We start from the raw sequence: 20,151 nt of genomic DNA on the forward strand, positions 1-20,151 counted from the left end.
ATCTTCGATGTCCCAGCAGCAGGATTCCATACTGGCGGAATTGCGGAGTCTTCGCATCGAGATGAATAATAAATTCGAAAAACAGCAATTGCACCTGGAGACGTACAATACTACTTTGACAAGTATTCAGCATGATATAAATAATGTCAAAGTGACTTTTTCCAAGATACGTGAAGAAATGGATGGTATAATTACATCTATGAAGTTCCTATCTGATAGTCACGATGACCAAATAAAGATAAACGAGGAAAATAAAACAACTATGTCTAAATTGATCAAGGAAAACTCTGCACTACATGCTCAACTATCGGAAGTGACAACTGCATTGGCCATAATGGATCAGAAGACTAGAGATTGCAATCTCGAAATCCAATGTGTGCCAGAATACAAAAACGAGAATATCTTAACTGTTGTGAAGCAACTTGCAAAAACAGTGTCCTTTGAACTACAGGAAGGAGATATCAAAGACTTTCACAGAGTAGCTAAATTGAATACGGAAAGCAAGCGGCCTCGTAACATTGTTGTTAAGCTCGGAAGCCCACACATAAGAGACAACTTTATCGCTGCAAGCAAAATCTACAATAAGAAACACGAGAAGGAGAAACTGAACACATCTCATCTGGGGATTGCTGGTGAAAAGAATCCCATTTATGTCGTAGAACACCTATCTGTTCTCAACAAAAAACTGCATGCTGCAGCCAGAATCACTGCCAAAGACAAAAAATACGAGTTTGTATGGATCAAGAATGGACGTATTTTCATGCGCAAAGACATAAAATCGCCAGTAAAGCTAATTAAAGACTTGAACTGCTTGGACTCTCTTTAAAATTATTATATTGCCAACTAAAATGAAGTAGTTTTAGAATTTATGTACTTATAAGCTCAATAGTTATACACTGATATATTAAATTCACTCTCAAACTTTATTATCAAAATGTTAGAGGTCTCAGAACCAAAACAGAAGATTTTTATTTGTACTGCTTGCGTAATGAGTTTGACATTATTATTATTACAGAATCATGGCTGAATGCTACGGTATTTGATGGTGAGATATTAGACAATCGGTACAATATTTTCAGACGCGATCGTTGTACAACCATATCAAACAAGGACAAAAGGGATGGAGGTGGTGTAGTGGTTGCGATAAGTAAGGATTATGAGGTGTTACGGAGGACTAAATGGGAATCCGAATGTGAGGACTTGTGGATTACAATTAAAATAGGTAAAACTATGCTAAATATCTGTGCTGTTTATGCTCCTTCTCCTCTAAAATATGAGTACATGCAGGTATTTCTAAACAATCTTACCAATATATTGCATAATAAAGTACCCAATTCGTCAATTACTTTGCTTATTGGAGATTTCAACCTAACTAACACTGAATGGGTGCCAGACACAAACACAAATGCTATGTATCCCTCCTGTTCATCAAACTCAATTGAAAATATGTGTATAGACAATATGTCATACAATAACTTTCACCAATATAACTACGTTAAAAATAAGAACGGAAAAATCCTTGATTTAGTCTGCTCAAATTTCCCCTTAAATATCTCTATTACACCTATAGAAGACACTAACTCTGCAGTACCACCAGATGACCATCACCCCGCTATCGAGGTTAACTTTGTTAAAATGTCAGAATCTATTATTAAACCGAATAATATACCCTCGCTGAATTTCTTTTTGACTAATTATGAGGCAGTGAATGAAGTGTTGTCATCAATTGACTGGAATGAAAAGCTGGGAAATATTTCTAATGTTGACCTAGCTGTGGATGTATTTTATGCAACTTTGATGCCAATAATTTCGAAACATACGCCTCTGAGAAAACCACGAAATGAAAAGTATCCAGTCTGGTACAGTCCTGCACTTTTGAAATGTATCAAAGAGAAAAAAAAGTACCACAGCAAGTACAAAAAATTCAATAACCTTAGAGACAAATTGACTTTTGACATGCTAAGAGACCGATGTGATGAATTGATCAGAGAATGTTACACTAACTTTAAAAAAAACGCAGCTGAACACCTAAAGCAACACCCAAAAAAGTTCTGGAAATATGTTAACGACCTAAAGCGCAATAGTAACTCACTACCTAATGAAATGACGTTAAATGGTATAATGGCTAAAGGAGGTCAGGATATATGTGATCTTTTTTCATTACATTTCCAGTCAGTCTACAGTAATTATAGTATAATTGGAAGTACCACACAATTAATTGGTGACAACGTTGTAACTAATAATCTAGCCTTAGATAATTTCACAATAACGGAAGAAGAAGTATTAAAAAAACTGAAAGCATTAGATAGTGATAAGGCCCCAGGTCCAGATCAATTACCACCCTTTTTTCTAAAAAAATGTGCCTGTTATTTAGTAAAACCTCTTACTAAAATATTTCAACTCTCACTCAAGACAAGTTTTTATCCTACCAAATGGAAACTGGCCTATTTAACTCCTATACACAAATCGGGTGATTATAACAATATTGCCTACTATAGACCCATTTCCAACCTATCTGTTTGTGGCAAAGTGCTTGAATCACTAGTCCAAAAATACATTCTAAACCACGTTAAAAACCAAATAGATGAAAACCAACATGGGTTCTTACCAAAGAAGTCGACTGCATCCAACTTAGTTAGCTATGTTTCATATCTCTCTGATGCATTAGACAAACAGAATGAGGTACACGCTATTTATACTGATTTTAGTAAGGCGTTTGATCTGGTAAACCACAGCCTTTTATTGAGGAAGATTGAAGGAATGGGTATTCACGGATCCTTATTGCGATGGTGTGAATCTTACTTGAGCAATCGTTCGCAGCTTGTCTACATAAAAGGGTTCAGATCTGTGGAAAAACCAGTACCATCTGGAGTTCCACAGGGGTCTCACCTTGGTCCACTTTTCTTTCTGATTTTCATTAATGACTTATCAAATATTATTAAATCTGAATTTAAATTCTTTGCAGATGATTTGAAATTATATCGTATCGTTAGTGACATTCAGGACTGTGAATTAATCCAAAATGATCTAAATAATATTTACAAGTGGTGCACAGATAACTGCATGTCATTAAACGCTGAGAAATGTCTTCACATAAAATTCACAAGGAAAAAACACCCAATGCCAGCTAATTACAGCATCAACCACACAAGTCTTAAGGAAGTCAACAGCATACGTGACCTAGGTATTATTATCGATAGCTCTCTCAGTTTCCGTCACCATATAGATAATATTATAAATAAAACTTCAAAACTCTCCGGCTTCATTAACAGACAAATGAAATCTTTAAAGCAGCCTTCCGTCACTGTCGTCATCTATAATACTCTTGTTCGCGGAATCCTAGAATATTGCAGTACTGTCTGGAACCCAAGCTATCAGGTTCATATCGATAGAATCGAAAGAGTCCAGAAAAGATTTCTCTACCATCTCGCTTACTCTGACCAGAAGTGTAGAACATTAGACTCTTACTCTGATCGTCTTCGGTACTACAAAATGTCGCCTCTAAATACTCGTCGAAAGTTATTGGACATATGCTTTCTTTTTAAAATAATTCACGGGCATATTAATTGTCCTGAATTACTACAGAGAGTAAATTTCTCTATTCCTCGCTCAAACAGCCGCCTTCAAAACCGCAAAACATTCAGCCTACCTCAGTCGAAGTCCAATCTTGGTCTACACTCACCTATATATCGTATGTGCTCCTCCACTAACTACATCAGAGACGAAATAGATATATTCTGTAGTTCTATTACCTCACTTAAAAGTAGTCTGAAGAAAATTTTGTAAATATAATAATAATAATATTCCCTAGTAATTAAGATTAACCATAATATTAATGTAATTTGGCTAGCATGTGCCACCTAAATTATTAAGTATTTTAAGAAACGCAAGCTGTGTCTGCAACTAGTAGAATATAATCTTAAGTTCTTTTAATTGTTTAAAAATACATTGCGTAGATTATGTTCAGTTTTGTAGACCAAATAATAAAAAAAAAAAAAAAAAAAAAAAAAAAAAAACAGGCGTCGTTGTTCAATAACCTCTGTAGGGGGAAGAAATGATTCCGAGACTGAAAACCTCTCTACAGATCAAAGTCCAACCAGATCCCGACAGATTATACGAGTTAATCTTCTTAGGCTCTCCTTGGCAGTTTCATTAACTGAGTTCAATTATAATTTACCGTAATCGGATAGAAAGACTTGGTGGAAATTTAAGATTTCGCTCAGATATTGATTGCATTCAATACAAGATTTGTTAATCATTAATACCTAAACAGAAAATAGATTATGCCCATAGTAGTTTATTTTTAGTATTGATAACTAAAAAAAGTTTAATTTATTTAGTTACCTACTTGATACACTTTATTTACTCATAAAACTGAAATAACGATTTACATACTGTAGGTACACAAATTAGTTGCTGTTTATTTTACTTCAGTGAAACTATTTTATATCAATAACATTATGACCTTGTAAGCACCGTGAATGTCTTGCCTTCTTATTCCAATTGTCCATAGTGAATTTATTAGAGACTTTGATAAAATAAAACGTTTGAAGAAAATACAAATCTTGCACAAAAGCTTAAAGACATAAAAAGGGGGCTGCCATTTAAAAAATATTGAGTGCTAAGTTTATAATGTTGTTTAATATTTTTTGGCCACAACTCCACTTCTCCAAAAACTACAATGTTAATTGGAGACATAATTATTTTTCCATTCCGGTGAGTAAATAGTTACTACGATGTGGTTTTGATGATAGAAAGTTAGCAAGCGTTTAAAGCCACGTCAATTGCACATGCATAAGTGGCAATTATTATTCGAAATCGGACATTCTAATATTAACCACAATCACAAATTTTATGTTTTAGAAATTAACAAATCAGAAAGGCCCTTAACCTATTTTCAGTGACGCATGACGCCGAGCCCGACCCCATTAGTCGATTTGGCATTCGCTAATTAATGCTAGACCCAATTTGTCAGATCAAATATCTGACTAGGACATGAGGCATTATATGTGTGTGTTGTGTTGTGACTGTCCATGTCGAATACTCGCCCGGGGTCTAGCATTAACGATGACTGAATGTGACGCTAGCACTATAGCTCTTTCGAATTTAGTTAATTTACATACAGTAAGCTGCAAAGCAAACATTATGTATGAAGCCACAGACCACACTGTGACGTCACAAATCAGTCTAACGAGGATTTAAATTAAATCAGCAGATAGCAACTGATGCAGTGTAGCATACACGTTGTCAAAATGTTACGTGTAAATCATGAAATTAATACTTAAACAGATGTTTTGTTAATGACCAATTCTATAACACAAAATTTTATGGCAATGACGCAAATCCTAGGCGGTCATATACACACACAGACTGTTTAAACATCGATGATGAATTCGCGGTAAGGCGTGTATTTTTGACTTGTTTTTGCGCGGCACAATGGAATAGGTAACATGGCTGGCCGAGCTATTCCCCACCCCCGCCGTGACTCAGCAATTCTCCCCCCCACCGCGTTTAGATCAAATTCGTCGATCCACTATTTCAGTGGCGCACTTTATACGAATGTTTTTCGGCCGGCCTCATATTTATATAGTCTGGCTGATAAGCCCAAATAAAACACGTATACTTATAACATTTTGTGGGTTATCCAAACATGAGTTGTTTAATTAAGTAAATGTTTTTAACCGATAACGTTTGCAGTAATCTCAAACCAATTAATGCTACATTATCACTATTAAGAGCGTTATAAGTTTAATTGTTTTGACGAACAAACTGGCAGGGAATATAACATAATAATAAATTGTATCCAAGTGAAGATATAGCCCGACGTCGTTTATCCCGAAAGTTTCCAGATCCTTCGGTAGCGAGAGACTTAATCAAGTTGCCAACAAGCACTTACAATACACAACGGATTCCAATTAGGCATTTCATCATGGCGCACGAAACCGCCGCTTTCATTTACCACCCGAATAAGCGGAAATCAGTGATTGGACAACAAGAGAAATTTCGGGCTGGTTTTTTTTTCTGAGCCATCGGAGAATCTTCCGAGTAATCAGAACGAGTCGACGGTGAAAATATCGAAGCTCGAGCTTGCACGGCCACGGCTACAACATTGCAGAAACATTCTTAGCTGCGGAAACGGAAACGGCGCATCAAGCAGTAAAACTCGAAAGTGCCAGCAAAAGCGGGCAATACTTAAAATATAGCTATTAAACACTAGGGGTACAATATACGCTTACGCTATCGCATTGAAACGATAAATTTCACATAACGGTAAGCAATAAACAACGGTATTATGATCGTGTTCAAAAGGATTATACCACTGTTTATGCGATGTGCGAGACATTTGCATTCATGACCAACCATTAATGCGATCTCTAAACAAAACAAATGCGTATTATGCATTTATCGATAACGACATCCAACTGCAATATTAGAATCGTATCGTTCGAAACCAACAAACGATACGGCTTCAAGCTTTAATTTTACTTAGCATTATGATATATGTAGATATATGTTCAATATTTAATGGCACTTTGATTACATTGCATGGTGATAAAATTAAAATTGATAATAGGTTTTATAAAATATCATCCTAATCTACTTTGTAACAGACCAGTAAATTCCAGTTTCCTTTTACGTGATAATTCAATTTGGAAAGGCACGTGCTTAAAGTGTTTATAAATAGACAACCTTAAACAGTGCACGCTAAAATATACTTCAGTGATATAGCGCAATTTAAACATGTATCACGCCAGAATAAGATCATCTACATGCGATAAACAACTCGTACGCAGGTATCTAATGTGTTGCCGACTTTCAAATAAAGAACACCCATTAGAAAGGCCACATGACAACGTGGAATAAATTAAAACAACTGCCACGCGCACTTCAAAACGCTGAGCAATAAATAACTCTTTCAATGACGTTGAACGTAACAATTTTCGTGACTGCTTGAGAGGACCAAAACAAGGTAATAGCGGTGCCAATTATGAGAGTCGGGAGTCAGTCGGAGGGTCGGCGGACTTAGCCGTTTACTGGGGCCACCTCTCCCTTAATATTCTCATGTGTTGGAGACGGCAGCATGTTGCCTATTGTTCTCGCGCTCTTTGTAAAGATGGGATGTTTGTCAGTAACCTACGTCTCTATTGTTGGTGTCTTTTCTAAAGATGCGATAATGTTTAGCAGGGGAACCGGCCGAGCGTCTTTTCATTTTAGCGGCCCTGCTAGCAGCCCCACAGGTGCCGCAGTCATTTATTTACCCGGAAAATAAGTCATATTTTCCATTTCGTTAATGAAAAACTTATTTATAAAAGTGAATTTTCCGAACACAGCATCGAAACAGAGGAAGCTCGTTTGATACAATTAATTTCCGGGTGTAGCAAAATCAATATGATATTTCAACAAATACAAAGCCTGCTGGTAATTACAATTTTAATAGGTCGGTCAGCGAGGGGTGTGGCGGGCGCGGGGTGGGGGCGCCTCCACAAGTCGGAGACTACCGCCACTTTGATAATTTCGTCAAGCGACTCAAGGACATGCCGCTCTGCCGTTAATTTTGTTCAAACAAGCCTCCTTTGACTTAGGCACCTTATAATAAGGCGTTTCCTTGAACACACAAGTACATGTCTGTTACGAACTTACCTGTGAGTCTGTGACACGTGTACAATGTATATTTTAGGTATATAATATCTACGTGTATTTTTAGCAAATTCATCTCATAGACGATTTAATTAATGTGTGTCTATAAATTAGATTCATGCTTTAAAATAAACTTTAGGCGATCACTAAACATGCACAGAGATAATACACGTGTTACATATTACCTAATGCTCGTGTTAAAAATGCCAGCAACGTTTTTGTATTTTAATTTTTGAATAAAATTTCCAGTCAGGTTTTGGACTTGTGGCCATTTGTTTCAAAGCTGCGAAAATGTTTTGAAGAGCGCTTCAATCAAAGCGAGTATAGGACTTGCAATAGAAATGCTCCGAGATAATAAGAACAAAGAACTATTACATGGTCGTCAAGTGTGACGTGTTCAGGGAAAACCCTAATCTCTCGACCGCTCTGGCATCGACAGACAACGTAATTTGCTACTTGTGCGATAACCGCAAAAAACGACGCCAAAGTGTCACGAACTGCCTGTCAGCATAATTATGCACATAAATTGAGAGCATTATAATCACTTGTGTGCTTATAACACTGTATTATTAATGTCATTTTTATGTAAAGGCGAAAGTTCCGTATGCTCCTTTTTTGTCTGCGAGGAGCCGGAGAATACTTAAACTTTTATGATAATTTAAGAACGCGAAGGTCTTTTAATTAATACCTACGGAGGCGAGCAAAAACCTCTCCGAGCGGAGTGCAGAAATGAGAAGAATAAATAAAGTTTAATCGCGGTGGATGTGTGGAGCGATGATTATAGGCGCGTATTTAAGGCACGCAATCGATACCCGATCAAAGAGTGGTCGGGCCGGTTGAGTGCGCGCGTGTGAGTGTGCGTGCGCGTGTGTGCGGCGGATGCGGTCACACCGGCGATAGTCTGCCTACCTACCACTGCTCACATACGTACACTGCACTTTTATGGAGGCATGCCTCGCCGTACAAGCCACACGCCTGCGACGGACCAACGCATAAAACATCAGATCGTCCCGGCGAATAACTAGCCACTTCTAGCCACATTCACAAGCCATTAAGATACAAACCTACGTCAAACGGAGAACCAGTTGGTTCTACAAAAAGAAACGGGGCAATAAACAATTTTAGGCGTAGCTAAAGCTGTTGGCGCCTAATTAAACTAGAATCGCGTGAAGATATGCCTGGGAACAGAAAGTGGAGTGCACAGCGACGGCGAGCGCGTGCAGCGCATGTGAATATGTTTGTAATTTAGATTAGGAGTCCGCATTGCCTCGTACGGTGCAAGCGGCCGCCACTTAATTAGGGAGACTGTAATACGGAATGGCTAGAGCCCTGGCCTCTAGAGCGCCGGTCGCCAAACATCCAGCTATTTGAAGGACATTCCCGAACGCCGCATTATGTGCTCGCATTTAATCCTCGCCAATTTTCGATTTAGAGACACCTATCGTACAAATATCGATGCTTCCTACATAGGTTTACATAGGTTTTAAACGGATTTTCCTTCTAACTATCAGCTACAGGCGTGTGATATAATCTGATTAAGCTCAAATGTTTTCATGGGAGTAAATAAGATAATACATATTATGAATCTAGATAGTGTCAGTGCGGTAAGTGTGATTATTATTATACTATACCTACATTACATACTTATTATTGATATATTATAATTTACATTGCCATCACTATGTGGACTGAGCAATATGTTGTGGACTTGATATTGGATTGATGGGTTTGTTTTTTTTGTTCATGAAGATATTATATGTATTTATAAATAAGTAATGGAAACATTGTTGCAATGACAGTACTTATATGATTTGGTAAATACCAATGTGGGATATTTAAAATTATCAGCTACACTTGACATATTCAAAAATTCTGGATTTTCAGACAAATCACAAAAGGGTACAAGATGCAACCAACAAGATGTACCAAATACTTTGTATAGGTACTAGACATTAAAAACATGCACTTGCCTTGTTGGATGGATGTGAAAGGTTCCAAATATATTATTGTCATGAAATAATGAACATACAATCTGATAAAGACAGAATGTCGATGGCAGACAAGAAAGTGGACAAAAAAAATGAAATAGATATAAAAAAATATTCTTAAATCTCACTCTATGTTTAACTACGGAGATTTAACTGTATTATGAATTGATAGAAATAAAACAATTTAGTGCATATCTGCTTAGCTGAGCACTGATTACCTACATGTGATAGTTAAAATATATTTTATACTACCATCCTGTTAACATAAATACTAGCTTTTCTATGGTAGCTTTACATGGCTTTACCGTTGGAAGCCTGGTAAGCATTAAAGTATCCTATAGTGCTTAGTGATAACAAAATTATATAATAATTATGGTGGAATAAATATCTAAGTAGGTCTGTTAATTCTGTGATAAGCTTAAATTTTCATTTTTATATGGTTTGGAAATGCCTTCCATGAACCTTATTAGAACTTACTGATAGATTAGTTAACATTGAACATAAATCTCAATGTCCTCCCACAGTCTCACACAAGCAAAAACATGTGGTGAGTAAAGTTACTGTAGTCAACTGAATTATGTATGTGAGTTAGAGGTACTTACATGAAAGTTGCAGAAAAACTAGCAAGTTTCTAGACTCACTAACTTATTATAAGTAGGTCAAAAGTAGTAAGCCGGCGCCGCGCCGCGTGGTCCAACCTCAACCCTGGAGCCACCGTCAGGGTCCGAGAAATCACTTGACACCGAGGCGCACTTTGTTCCCGCCAGCGAGGTAGTGACGCGGCGGCGTCGCGCGGGCACAATGTCGGCGGTCGGCCATCGTCACCGCAAATAATCGCCAAGCCGCGCTCACCTCCCCGCGCTGACGCTTACAACTTTACAACGAAAATACGCCGAAACTACACATTCTACTGCACCGAAATTATTACCCAGCGGTCTGGCTCCCTAGAATTCGTACTTTTAACAACAATTTGAATGCAAACTTACCGTAAATACGATGAATCCAATAACAAAGACTGGGCAGCCACGCGCTCCAATTTTTAGGACACTCACTTTACACGTAAGCACAACGAACTGTTGCAAAAAAAACACAAAACAGCCAAATTTGTTCAATGTCAGTTCTATCGTAGAAAGTTTTACAGTTTTATTACGCCGAGAAGCACTTTTCCCCAGAAATAAATCCTATGCCACCGCCAACGACATACAAAATGGCGGATTTGCGTAATGAAAAAAGTGACGCGCCAACAGACCAAACGGAACGCATCACTGAGTTTGTTTCAATGTACAACATATTTAAATATACTCTCACTTAAGTCGCTGCAAAAGTGGCATGATTTTATATGCATGGGAAGTTTTGTTTCGGATAAAATGACAGACGTGACAAAAATGGGATCATGATAACTCTGCATCAAAATGACTAACTATATCTAAAAAATCTATTTGGAAATAAAAGAAATCCGGTGGTAATCAGATTGAGCGGTGGTAGCTTTTTTGGCTCAGTCGGGTAAGTGCCCGCTTCTTACGCCAGAGATGCGGGTTCGATTCCCGGCGCTGACATGTAGGTAGGTACACGTACTTTCCAATGAGTTCTTTGAATTTAAGTACAATGTATACGATCGCTCTTACGGTGAAGGAAAACATCGTCAGGAAACCTGCATGCATAATAATATCTAGATTTAGCGCATCTAAATATTATGTGAACCCACCAACCCGCAGTGGACCAGCATGGTGGGAAATTGTCAAGGCTTATGAAGACAGTTTAGACTTTGGGAATATGCACAAAGGTTCCATTCGAAGAGTTGTTGGCAGACCATCTGATGGTACGATGTTATCTGCAGGTTTGCGGGTTTGGCGGATTGATAGTTATTTTTTTGTTAAACCAATCGTCATCACAAAGTTCATTGTCTTTCGGTGAAGCAACAGTCGTCAAACAGTGCTTTTGGGGAACTGTGCAAGGTATAAGGGGAAACTGATTTTTAAAACGGCTTGCTGCTCGGTAAAGGGCCTAACTATAATCATCGCGAAAAGACAGTAGCAATACCGCTGACGTTTTTTTATCGTTTAACAAGACATTTTGTCAGTGATTTCTAATCAAAATTTTGTGGGTGTACAACCACAACTCATCAGCACAACTCTAAAGATAAAATATTCGGTGAAATTGTACATTAAAAGCTATATCAAGTCATTTGAATAATGATTCACAAAAATACACAGAATAAAATAAATAGTAGAAAATTTACTACTTTCTACCCTTAAATTTTAATATACAATAGGTACCTATTTGCTTGAATGCGTATTTGTAAAAAAATCAAGGATTTTGTGAATTTCATAAGAAAATCGAGGAATTTTAACTAAATTGTGGACAATTTAAATTTAATTTAGAATTTATTACGTTGTAGCAAAACGTCAGTGCTTGCTTTCGTTGTCTTCTCAAAAACAAATGGTGGACTGTGTTGTCAATAGAACAATCAGCTGAGTTTTGTTTTCATCCGTATTACAAAGATATCGCTTTATCCGTAAAATAATTGCTTGCTGAAGTTTAAATATTCTCAAATATGAACGAAATCAAGTCATTGGAGCACCCCACACTAAAGGTACAGTGTAATTATTATAATTATAGGCTCAGGCTACGGATTTCTGGATGCGATGCCATATTGATTCATCCCATCCTCATAAAATGACTTCCTTTCCATCTAACCCTTAGACTAGATTACTCACGGTTTATTAAGTCAAATTAGATACTATTCCAATATACATAGACCTTAACCCTATCCCTAATCCCTAAAGACCCATGTGAACTCTTCCCTTGGATTAATAGAAGTAAGTTGTATAATTTTTTAACTACCTAATTCTACAAAAAAAATTGAATAGAATAGAAATTTAACGTCTTGGTCACTAATCTATAACAATGTTAATGCCTCAAAGGAAGGCACCTCCAAAATGCACAACTTTTTAAGCAAAATAAATATAAAAAGCAATTTTTTAGGTTCCATATGAAGTGTTTAACAAGCGCTACCGTGCCGCGCAGAAAGTCCTGGACATCGAAGCCAGGCAGGTGGCCAACTCTGTCACCGAGATTGATGGTGGTGTCGCCAAGCAGGCTAAAGCTGGGGAGATAGACAACCTACTTGGAGGGATGGTATGTATTCACATATTTTAGAAAGAAAGCCCATTGGAGTGTGTTTCTTGACCAATTGTATCCATCATTTACAATTGGTAAATCAGCCCATAGTCTAGTTTAAATGAATAACGGTCAGTACTTCTACACCCTGTTAAAACCAACACAAAAAAAAACGGAACTATCGGTCCACATGTTTACATTACAAAGAGCATCTAAATTCTAAACGGTCACTTAGTCCATACATATCATAACATACTACTACCTTATACACTCCACTTTATAATGTGCTTGGTCATCCACAGGTAGAGAAGCTGATCTCCATGAAGCGGAAGGCTTCGGAGGCCATCAGCGAGGAGCTGCAGGTGGCGTACGTGTGCAAGAAGCGGCTCGACCACCTGAAGGAGCATGCCACGTTGCTGAACGAGCCCACATCTCCGCAAGTCAGGGTATGAGGATAGTACACTGTCACATTGATTAGATTTTTTTTATGAAGTTACTTGCAAGAAAACTAAAAGGAGAGTTATTTAAATTTTTACGCATTGCAGAGTTTTTATGGATTTTGAATTTAATTCAGTATTTTTTTTTATTTTTATAAAGGTATTTATTCATTATTATAAATCATAATCAGCCTGTTATCATCAACTGCTGGGGATTGGCTTCTTCCAATTAAGGAGGACCACAATACTCTATCCTCAGCCTTCCCCATCTAGTCACTACTGGCTACTTTATAAGGTTGTTGGTCCAGCTACGCTTGCCTATTCTTGGTCTCTATTCAAGAACTCCTTTACCCCATAGCATCATTTCTTTACTATACAAATACATACATGTATATCCAGAAAACTGCCACTTCAGCTTGCAGATTTCACCACAATTATAGAATAGAATAGAATAGAATAGAATACTACTTTATTGACTAAAAATAACACAAATAACAATTTATACAGTGGAGTAGTATTATACTTAGTACTAATATACAAACCCATCCACAGACCGCAATGAACCAGTGGCGCAAGGTCCGGCTGGACCGCATGCTGGTGGACTACTTCCTGCGCAGCGGCTACTACAGCTGCGCCAACAAGCTGGCCGCCGCCGCCGACCTGCGCGACCTCACCAATGTCGGTCAGTGTGCTTGTCTCATTCTCATTGGTAGCTATTCTGAAGGCGGAAATTCTAATTTTAACGCTGTCAAACAATAAATTTTGCTAGCAAAAAATGACATTTACGTAAACACTCATAGAGTCGAATTTCAAGTAAAGAAATTAAGGTTTTGACAGCTCTAAAATTAGAATTTCTGCCTTCAGAATCGACATCATTGTCTATGCTCCAGGATAGTTAGTGCAAGACCTCACCAATGTTGGTCAGTGTGATTGTGTCATTGTCTATGTTCCAGGATAGTTAGTACAAGACTGCAATGAACCAGTGGCGCAAGGAAAATAAGAGGTCTTAATGAGTGTGGTGATCTGATTGTCTATGGTCTCAGAAGCTTCGTAAAAGAACGCTATAAACCTTAGTTAGCTCAGCTGTTAGTGAGTGTGTTAGAAAAAGAGAGGGTGCGTGACTGATTGTGTATGGTCCAGGTTCCAGGATAAATAAGTGTGTTTTTAGCCATTTCACATACCTACTAGGAATTATTAGATTCAGATTCTGAGTCTGATTATGAATCTACTACCTCGGCTCTAAATATATAAATACAGTTCTCCAGTGATTGCTACCGACACCCTTATAAGACCATTTTATCCCATCTCCATCCGTGAGCTATCTAAATCTAACCATACTCTTCTCCCACAGACATCTACCAAGCAGCCATGGAAGTAGAAGCGGGGCTGGCGGCGCGTCGCACCGCTCGCTGTCTCCAGTGGTGCGCCGACAACAAGACCAAGCTGCGCAAGATCAACTCCGACATGGAGTTTAATATACGAGTGCAGGTATGACGAGGGATGATAAAAAATTGTGAAATATTATGGCGAATGCTATGACAATTTTTATGATAAAATATCTGTGCGGTATTTATTAATGTATCTGCAGTTTGGTGAAAGAAACAAGTCGCAGCTAAAAAACAAAATAAAACAGAAAAATGCCTCAGGAAAATTTATTAATTACGTTAATCGAACTACCATACATCTGCTCCGTCCGTACACTGTCTAAATTTACTATCCGTATCGCCTGAATTGACAACCCGTATCGCCTATAAAATCACTCCCCTTTCCTCACGTTACTGACCATATCACCGTCACTTAGGCGATGCGTTCTCGTCATGTGATAAGTTCAAATCGACGTCATTTAGCTCGCACGATGACTTGCGAAGTTCAAATCTCTGAAGATATCTTTATGTTCCACATCGCGCCATCGTACTATCGCTGCCAATTAGGACGCCGCCTAACGCCTTCACCCCTTACCGCCAGGAGTTCGTAGAACTAGTCCGAGCCGAGCGTCGTCTGGACGCCGTGCGCTACGCTCGCCGCCACTTCTCTACGCTGGAGCCCGCGCAGCTGCCGGCGCTATTAACACGTGACAAAAGCTCTTCTCAAAGACTCTTCGTCGCGTTCGCTCTTGAGGATGCATAACTCTTGTCACGTCTTAATTGCGCCCCGTGCTCCGTCTCTCGATTATACTCATTTGAAAATGGTGTTACAGCTTTCGAGCTATGAATACAAATTGTAAAGCTAAAAGGCCTCTTATCACCACTTGGACCGTGTCGCCGCACACCATAACATATACTAATATTACAACCCGTAAACGAACGGAGAGTAGTTTATAAAAATTGTCTTTCATCAGAAAATTATACATTTATACGATGAATAAAAACATTTGACTTTGACTTACCGCCAGGAGTTCGTAGAACTAGTCCGGGCCGAGCGTCGTCTGGACGCGGTCCGCTACGCTCGCCGCCACTTCTCTACGCTGGAGCCCGCGCAGCTGCCGGCGCAATTAACACGTGACAAAAGCTCTTCTCAAAGACTCTTCGTCGCGTTCGCTCTTGAGGATGCAAAACTTTTGTCACGTCTTAATTGTGCCCCGTGTAGCACGGGGTCTCTCGATTATACTCATTTGAAAACGGTGATACGGCTCTCGTGATGAGTACAAAATGTACAGCGAAAAGGCCTTTACTACCCCTTGGGCCGTATCGTCTGACATAACTGCCCGTGTCGACTCAGATCATAACCTATACCTATGTACCTACTAATATTGCAACTCTTATCGCCAGGAGTTCGTAGAACTAGTCCGAGCCGAGCGTCGTCTGGACGCCGTGCGCTACGCTCGTCGCCACTTCTCTACCCTGGAGCCCGCGCAGCTGCCGGCTCTACAGCGCTGCATGGGGCTGCTGGCCTTCCCGCTGGACACAGGTCAGTGTGTTGCTGCCCGTGTCGCCGTCACGTGGAGCTAGTGCCTTCCCGCTAGACACATAACAGTGCTAGTCCCCGCTGCACGGGCTCGTTATCGAGGTATATAAACGTCGCTGTAGCGCAATTAACCAGAAATACAGAGCTGTGATTGGTGAAACCCGCATAGATCAGGTTTATTGACGCCGATAAGCGGCCCCTGCTGCGGGGCCAGATACTGTGCAGCTACTACCAAAGGCAGGTCTGTGGCAGATAGATACTCATTACCTTTTCCTAGTAGTTCAATTGACAACATCAGTGTGTGTATCTCGAGTATTGTCGACTCAAGTCTATAGTAATTCAATAAGCCCGCCCTTTTCAAACCAATCACAGGATATTTGTTTTTATTATGAATTCCTTTTTCACAGAAGTGGAGCCATACCAGCGTCTGCTAGACCCCGGGCGCTGGGAACTTAAACTTATAATCTGAAACTACTTCTATGGCTATGTTTCCTAATTCTGGTACAGACAAAAGCTCGCCCACTTTGCTTTTACCCCATCCCCGGTTTATTCAAACCATAGGACATATTATAAATTTATAATTCCATTTTCCAGAAGTGGAGCCATACCAACGCCTGCTCGACCCCGGTCGCTGGGAAGCACTCGTCACTCAGTTCCGCAGCGCCCATTCCCGTCTGCTGGCGCCCGCCGCGCCGCCGCCGCTGCCTGTAGCCCTGCAGTTGGGCCTGCGCGCCGCTAATACGCCATATCCTTTACAATATTTACATATACGTACTAAATACATAGATAGATAGATATACGCCGAAGAAACGGGATTGTGAATCGATAGAGCGATACGTTTCTCGCAGTTTAAAGCGCCAGCGAAAGCATAGACGAGAAATAAAAATACAGCGAGATAAAAGCGCGCTCAGAAAAACTATCTTTTTCGCACTTTATAGAACGACAGCGGAAGCTTTATACCATGCGACAGGTTATTATAGCATAAGTTTCTCGTAGTTTTGGGGCGCCAGTGGATGCGTTATGTGTATTTAGGAACAATTAAGTATGCGCCTGGTAAATTGTATTCACATAAAAAAACACATACAAAGAAGCGCCTGTAGCGGAAACTTTCCTGAAACTTTTAACACGAAGAACGTTAACATATTTCGTTTAGGTGAACTATAAACCTGCTGTACCACAGAATAATAACTATTATACCTGTACTAGCCTTATTGATAGTTTTACCCCCCATCCAAAAGACAGCAAAACCCTTCCTTAACCCCCCACACTCAGTGCCACCAAGACTCCACCCGTGTAGCCTCCTGCCCGGCGTGCCAGCCGCCGCTCAACGCTCTAGCGCGCACGCTGCCACACGCTCACTGCACGCGCTCCCGCCTCGTGTGCCGCCTGTCGCGCGCGCCGCTCAATGAACACAACCAGCCGCTGTTGCTGCCCAATGGACAGGTCTATGGGGAGAAGGTAACGACCATTTTGAATTAACGGCCATTTTAGTATGAAATTCTTTTAGGGTGAAGCAAAGGTCGCGAGAAAAAGCCAGTAGGTTATTGGTAGGACTGATTTAGATGTTAAAGCGCGCTCTGAAAGTACGTTCTAAACATATAAGGGTGCCAGCGGAAGCTAGCTAAGGCAAACAACAAAAAATCTGGAAATTACATCGATACGTTCAATAGAGCGAGATAAACTACGTTTTTCGCATACGCTTTTATCTCGCGCCGCTCAATGAACACAACCAGCCGTTGTTGTTGCCCAATGGACAGGTCTATGGGGAGAAGGTAAGGGCGGCCATCTTGAATTTCCTAACCTAAAAATGATTTAGTTACTAGTTAATTGTCGCTTTTCGCGTTTGTATCTATGTAATATATGCTTAGATGTAAAAGCCAGTAGGTCATTGGTGGGAATGATTTAGATGTTAGATGGCTGAATATACTGGCACAACCAGTCGCTGCTGCTGTCTAATGGACAGGTCTATGGCGAGAAGGTGAGACCCATAAACCCCCTTATTACAAAACGTAGACTAATTATAGTTCTGGTTAGTCCAGAGACTTTATACAAATCAGTAGTCCGAACCCGGGTTTAAATCAGAACTACCTTTAATCTTCGTTTTATAGTAAAGGGATAAAGAGTATATATCACTAAACAGACATTGAAGCATAACAATGTGGCGACATGACAGTGTGTGTGTATAGTCCCTGCTGGGAAATAAATAATAGTTAGGTCCGACACCATATCTGAGCATCAGCCCCAAGGGAGAGAATAGGCCATATGATTGCCGTTGCCGACCTCTGATAGATGGTACCCAAAGAAGAAGAACCAAACCAAGCGAATTTATTGATGATCATGCCACCTATGCGAATTTAGGTCTTGGTGTGTCGGCATTTTCCTTCTTATTCTAGTTGTAACTTCTAAGGGTTGGTCAATACTTACCCCCGAATTCCTAGAGCTTTATAGTGACCGAGACAGCACGAGCGTATCGATGTAAAACTCTTCCATATCAACATGAATAAGCACTAAAAATCTAACTTTAAGAATATAACTAATACCTACCTAATTTGTTCCAGGCCCTGAAGGAGATGATGAAGGAGCACGGCGCCATCATCTGCCCGAAGACCAAGGAGGTGTTCTGCATGAAGCGCGTCGAGAAAGTTTACATCATGTAATTCATACCTTTATTTATCTCTATGACGATTTTAACCGACTGGTTTTGTTATGGCCGACAAATAATAGGAATGAATGTGCTCATACTGATTTATCGAGAAACGCTCTCAGATTTGTTAATTAAGAGATACGTAGGTATACGTTATATTAGCAACTTTCTGATTAAAATGTCACTATGGATTCAGTTAGTATAATTTGTAAAATAAAGCATGTACCCTATGACACCATCCATACATTTTATTTGTCAGTTGTTCGTTTTCAAGGGAAAACCATATTTTGCCAGGCATAAGCACAAAGCAAATACAAAGTAGAGCTGCCATATTTCGTTTTCTATATAGGATGAGATGAAGCCACTAATCGGGGTTGAAGGCTGAGGTGCGTGGGGGTGCGGGACGCGAACTCCATCTTAGTTCAAGTAGATGAACTTTTATTTAAAGCTCAGGTTAACGCCATCTAAGTTCAAGTAGAAAAAGTAGCCTCTGTGGTTATACATTGCGTAGCTCATATGATATCTGAAGGCCAAAGAAGAATAAATGACGTAATGTATTTCAAATTTATTTGTCATTGCGAACATGTTGCGAACTGGTAGACAGGGACGGACTAAGGCATAATATAAAATGGGGGGCTAAATGGTCAGAATTACATACAATATGAGAAAAGGGAAACATGAAAAAAATATTTTAATAAGTATGTTTATTAAATAGTTACCTACGACAGTTAACAGTTAACTTTTTTATTATTTATATATTAACACTTATTGTTAATTAAATGGACAGTACTCACTATCGTTATTACTCAATAGTTTTACTCGAAGTCGAGTAAAAATCTACGTATGGACCGCAAAACTCAGCTCGAAGGCTCGCGCCGGGCGCCGAGCCGGCCCGATGGAATTACATGAAAGTAATTTTCGTCGAACCTACTCAAAGCCGCTCGAAATATGTGTATGTGAATACTAAACGACGCGCCCCACTCGATAAATCAAAGCTGAATGGGTGGACGAAAGTCCATGCCATGGGTTATATTATACTCGACAGTTTAGCTCGATCGAGTAATACCGTGTATGTGAGTCGGGATCGACAGCTCAACGTGCCCTCCAAAGCACGGAATCGTTTTCATTTCGGATATTCAGGTGATTAAAATCAGGTATAATATTAATAACCTGTAAAAAGAACAGTCTCGCTTTGTGACTCTGTTGTGTTTGGAAGTAGCAATATGCCTGAATCTAATATTTATATATTTCTCTATAATTTCTTTGGAGAGGTGTGTGATATGATTAAATAAAGGTGTCTGTTCTTGGTTCTTGGATATGTGCATTTAGTGAATGGAGCCAATCCTCATTTATGGCTGATAATCATAATCACGCACCCACACACTCCCATGTCGCCGCCATTGTTGTTAGTTAGCGAGAT

At 39.5% G+C, this 20,151-nt stretch overlaps 2 protein-coding genes across 8 annotated transcripts in view; one reads left to right on the plus strand and one right to left on the minus strand.

The window, feature by feature from the left end:
- LOC105384532 (C-terminal-binding protein) overlaps positions 1–10,845 on the minus strand; it is a 59,088-nt gene extending 48,243 nt beyond the window's left edge. For 4 of the 7 annotated variants that reach the window (XM_038111722.2, XM_038111718.2, XM_038111726.2 and 1 more), the window contains exon 1: positions 10,613–10,845. The gene's annotated coding sequence lies outside the window, so the exon portion shown is untranslated. Of the gene's footprint in view, positions 1–10,228; positions 10,457–10,612 lie in introns of those variants that run through there. The other 3 variants (XM_038111721.2, XM_038111720.2, XM_038111725.2) reach the window with 2 other exon arrangements.
- A 1,065-nt stretch (positions 10,846–11,910) lies between these two features.
- On the plus strand, positions 11,911–18,923 carry LOC105388862 (E3 ubiquitin-protein transferase MAEA). The gene is made up of 9 exons (XM_048630702.1): positions 11,911–12,219; positions 12,612–12,764; positions 13,049–13,192; positions 13,736–13,865; positions 14,535–14,671; positions 15,952–16,090; positions 16,682–16,832; positions 17,356–17,545; positions 18,646–18,923. The coding sequence occupies exons 1-9, from the start codon at positions 12,181–12,183 to the stop codon at positions 18,742–18,744; spliced, it is 1,182 nt and encodes a 393-aa protein (XP_048486659.1). The 5' UTR covers positions 11,911–12,180; the 3' UTR covers positions 18,745–18,923.
- The last annotated feature ends 1,228 nt before the right edge of the window (positions 18,924–20,151 follow it).

This window comes from Plutella xylostella, chromosome 26, assembly GCF_932276165.1.
Source record: "Plutella xylostella chromosome 26, ilPluXylo3.1, whole genome shotgun sequence".
NCBI classification, from domain to species: Eukaryota; Metazoa; Arthropoda; class Insecta; order Lepidoptera; family Plutellidae; genus Plutella; species Plutella xylostella.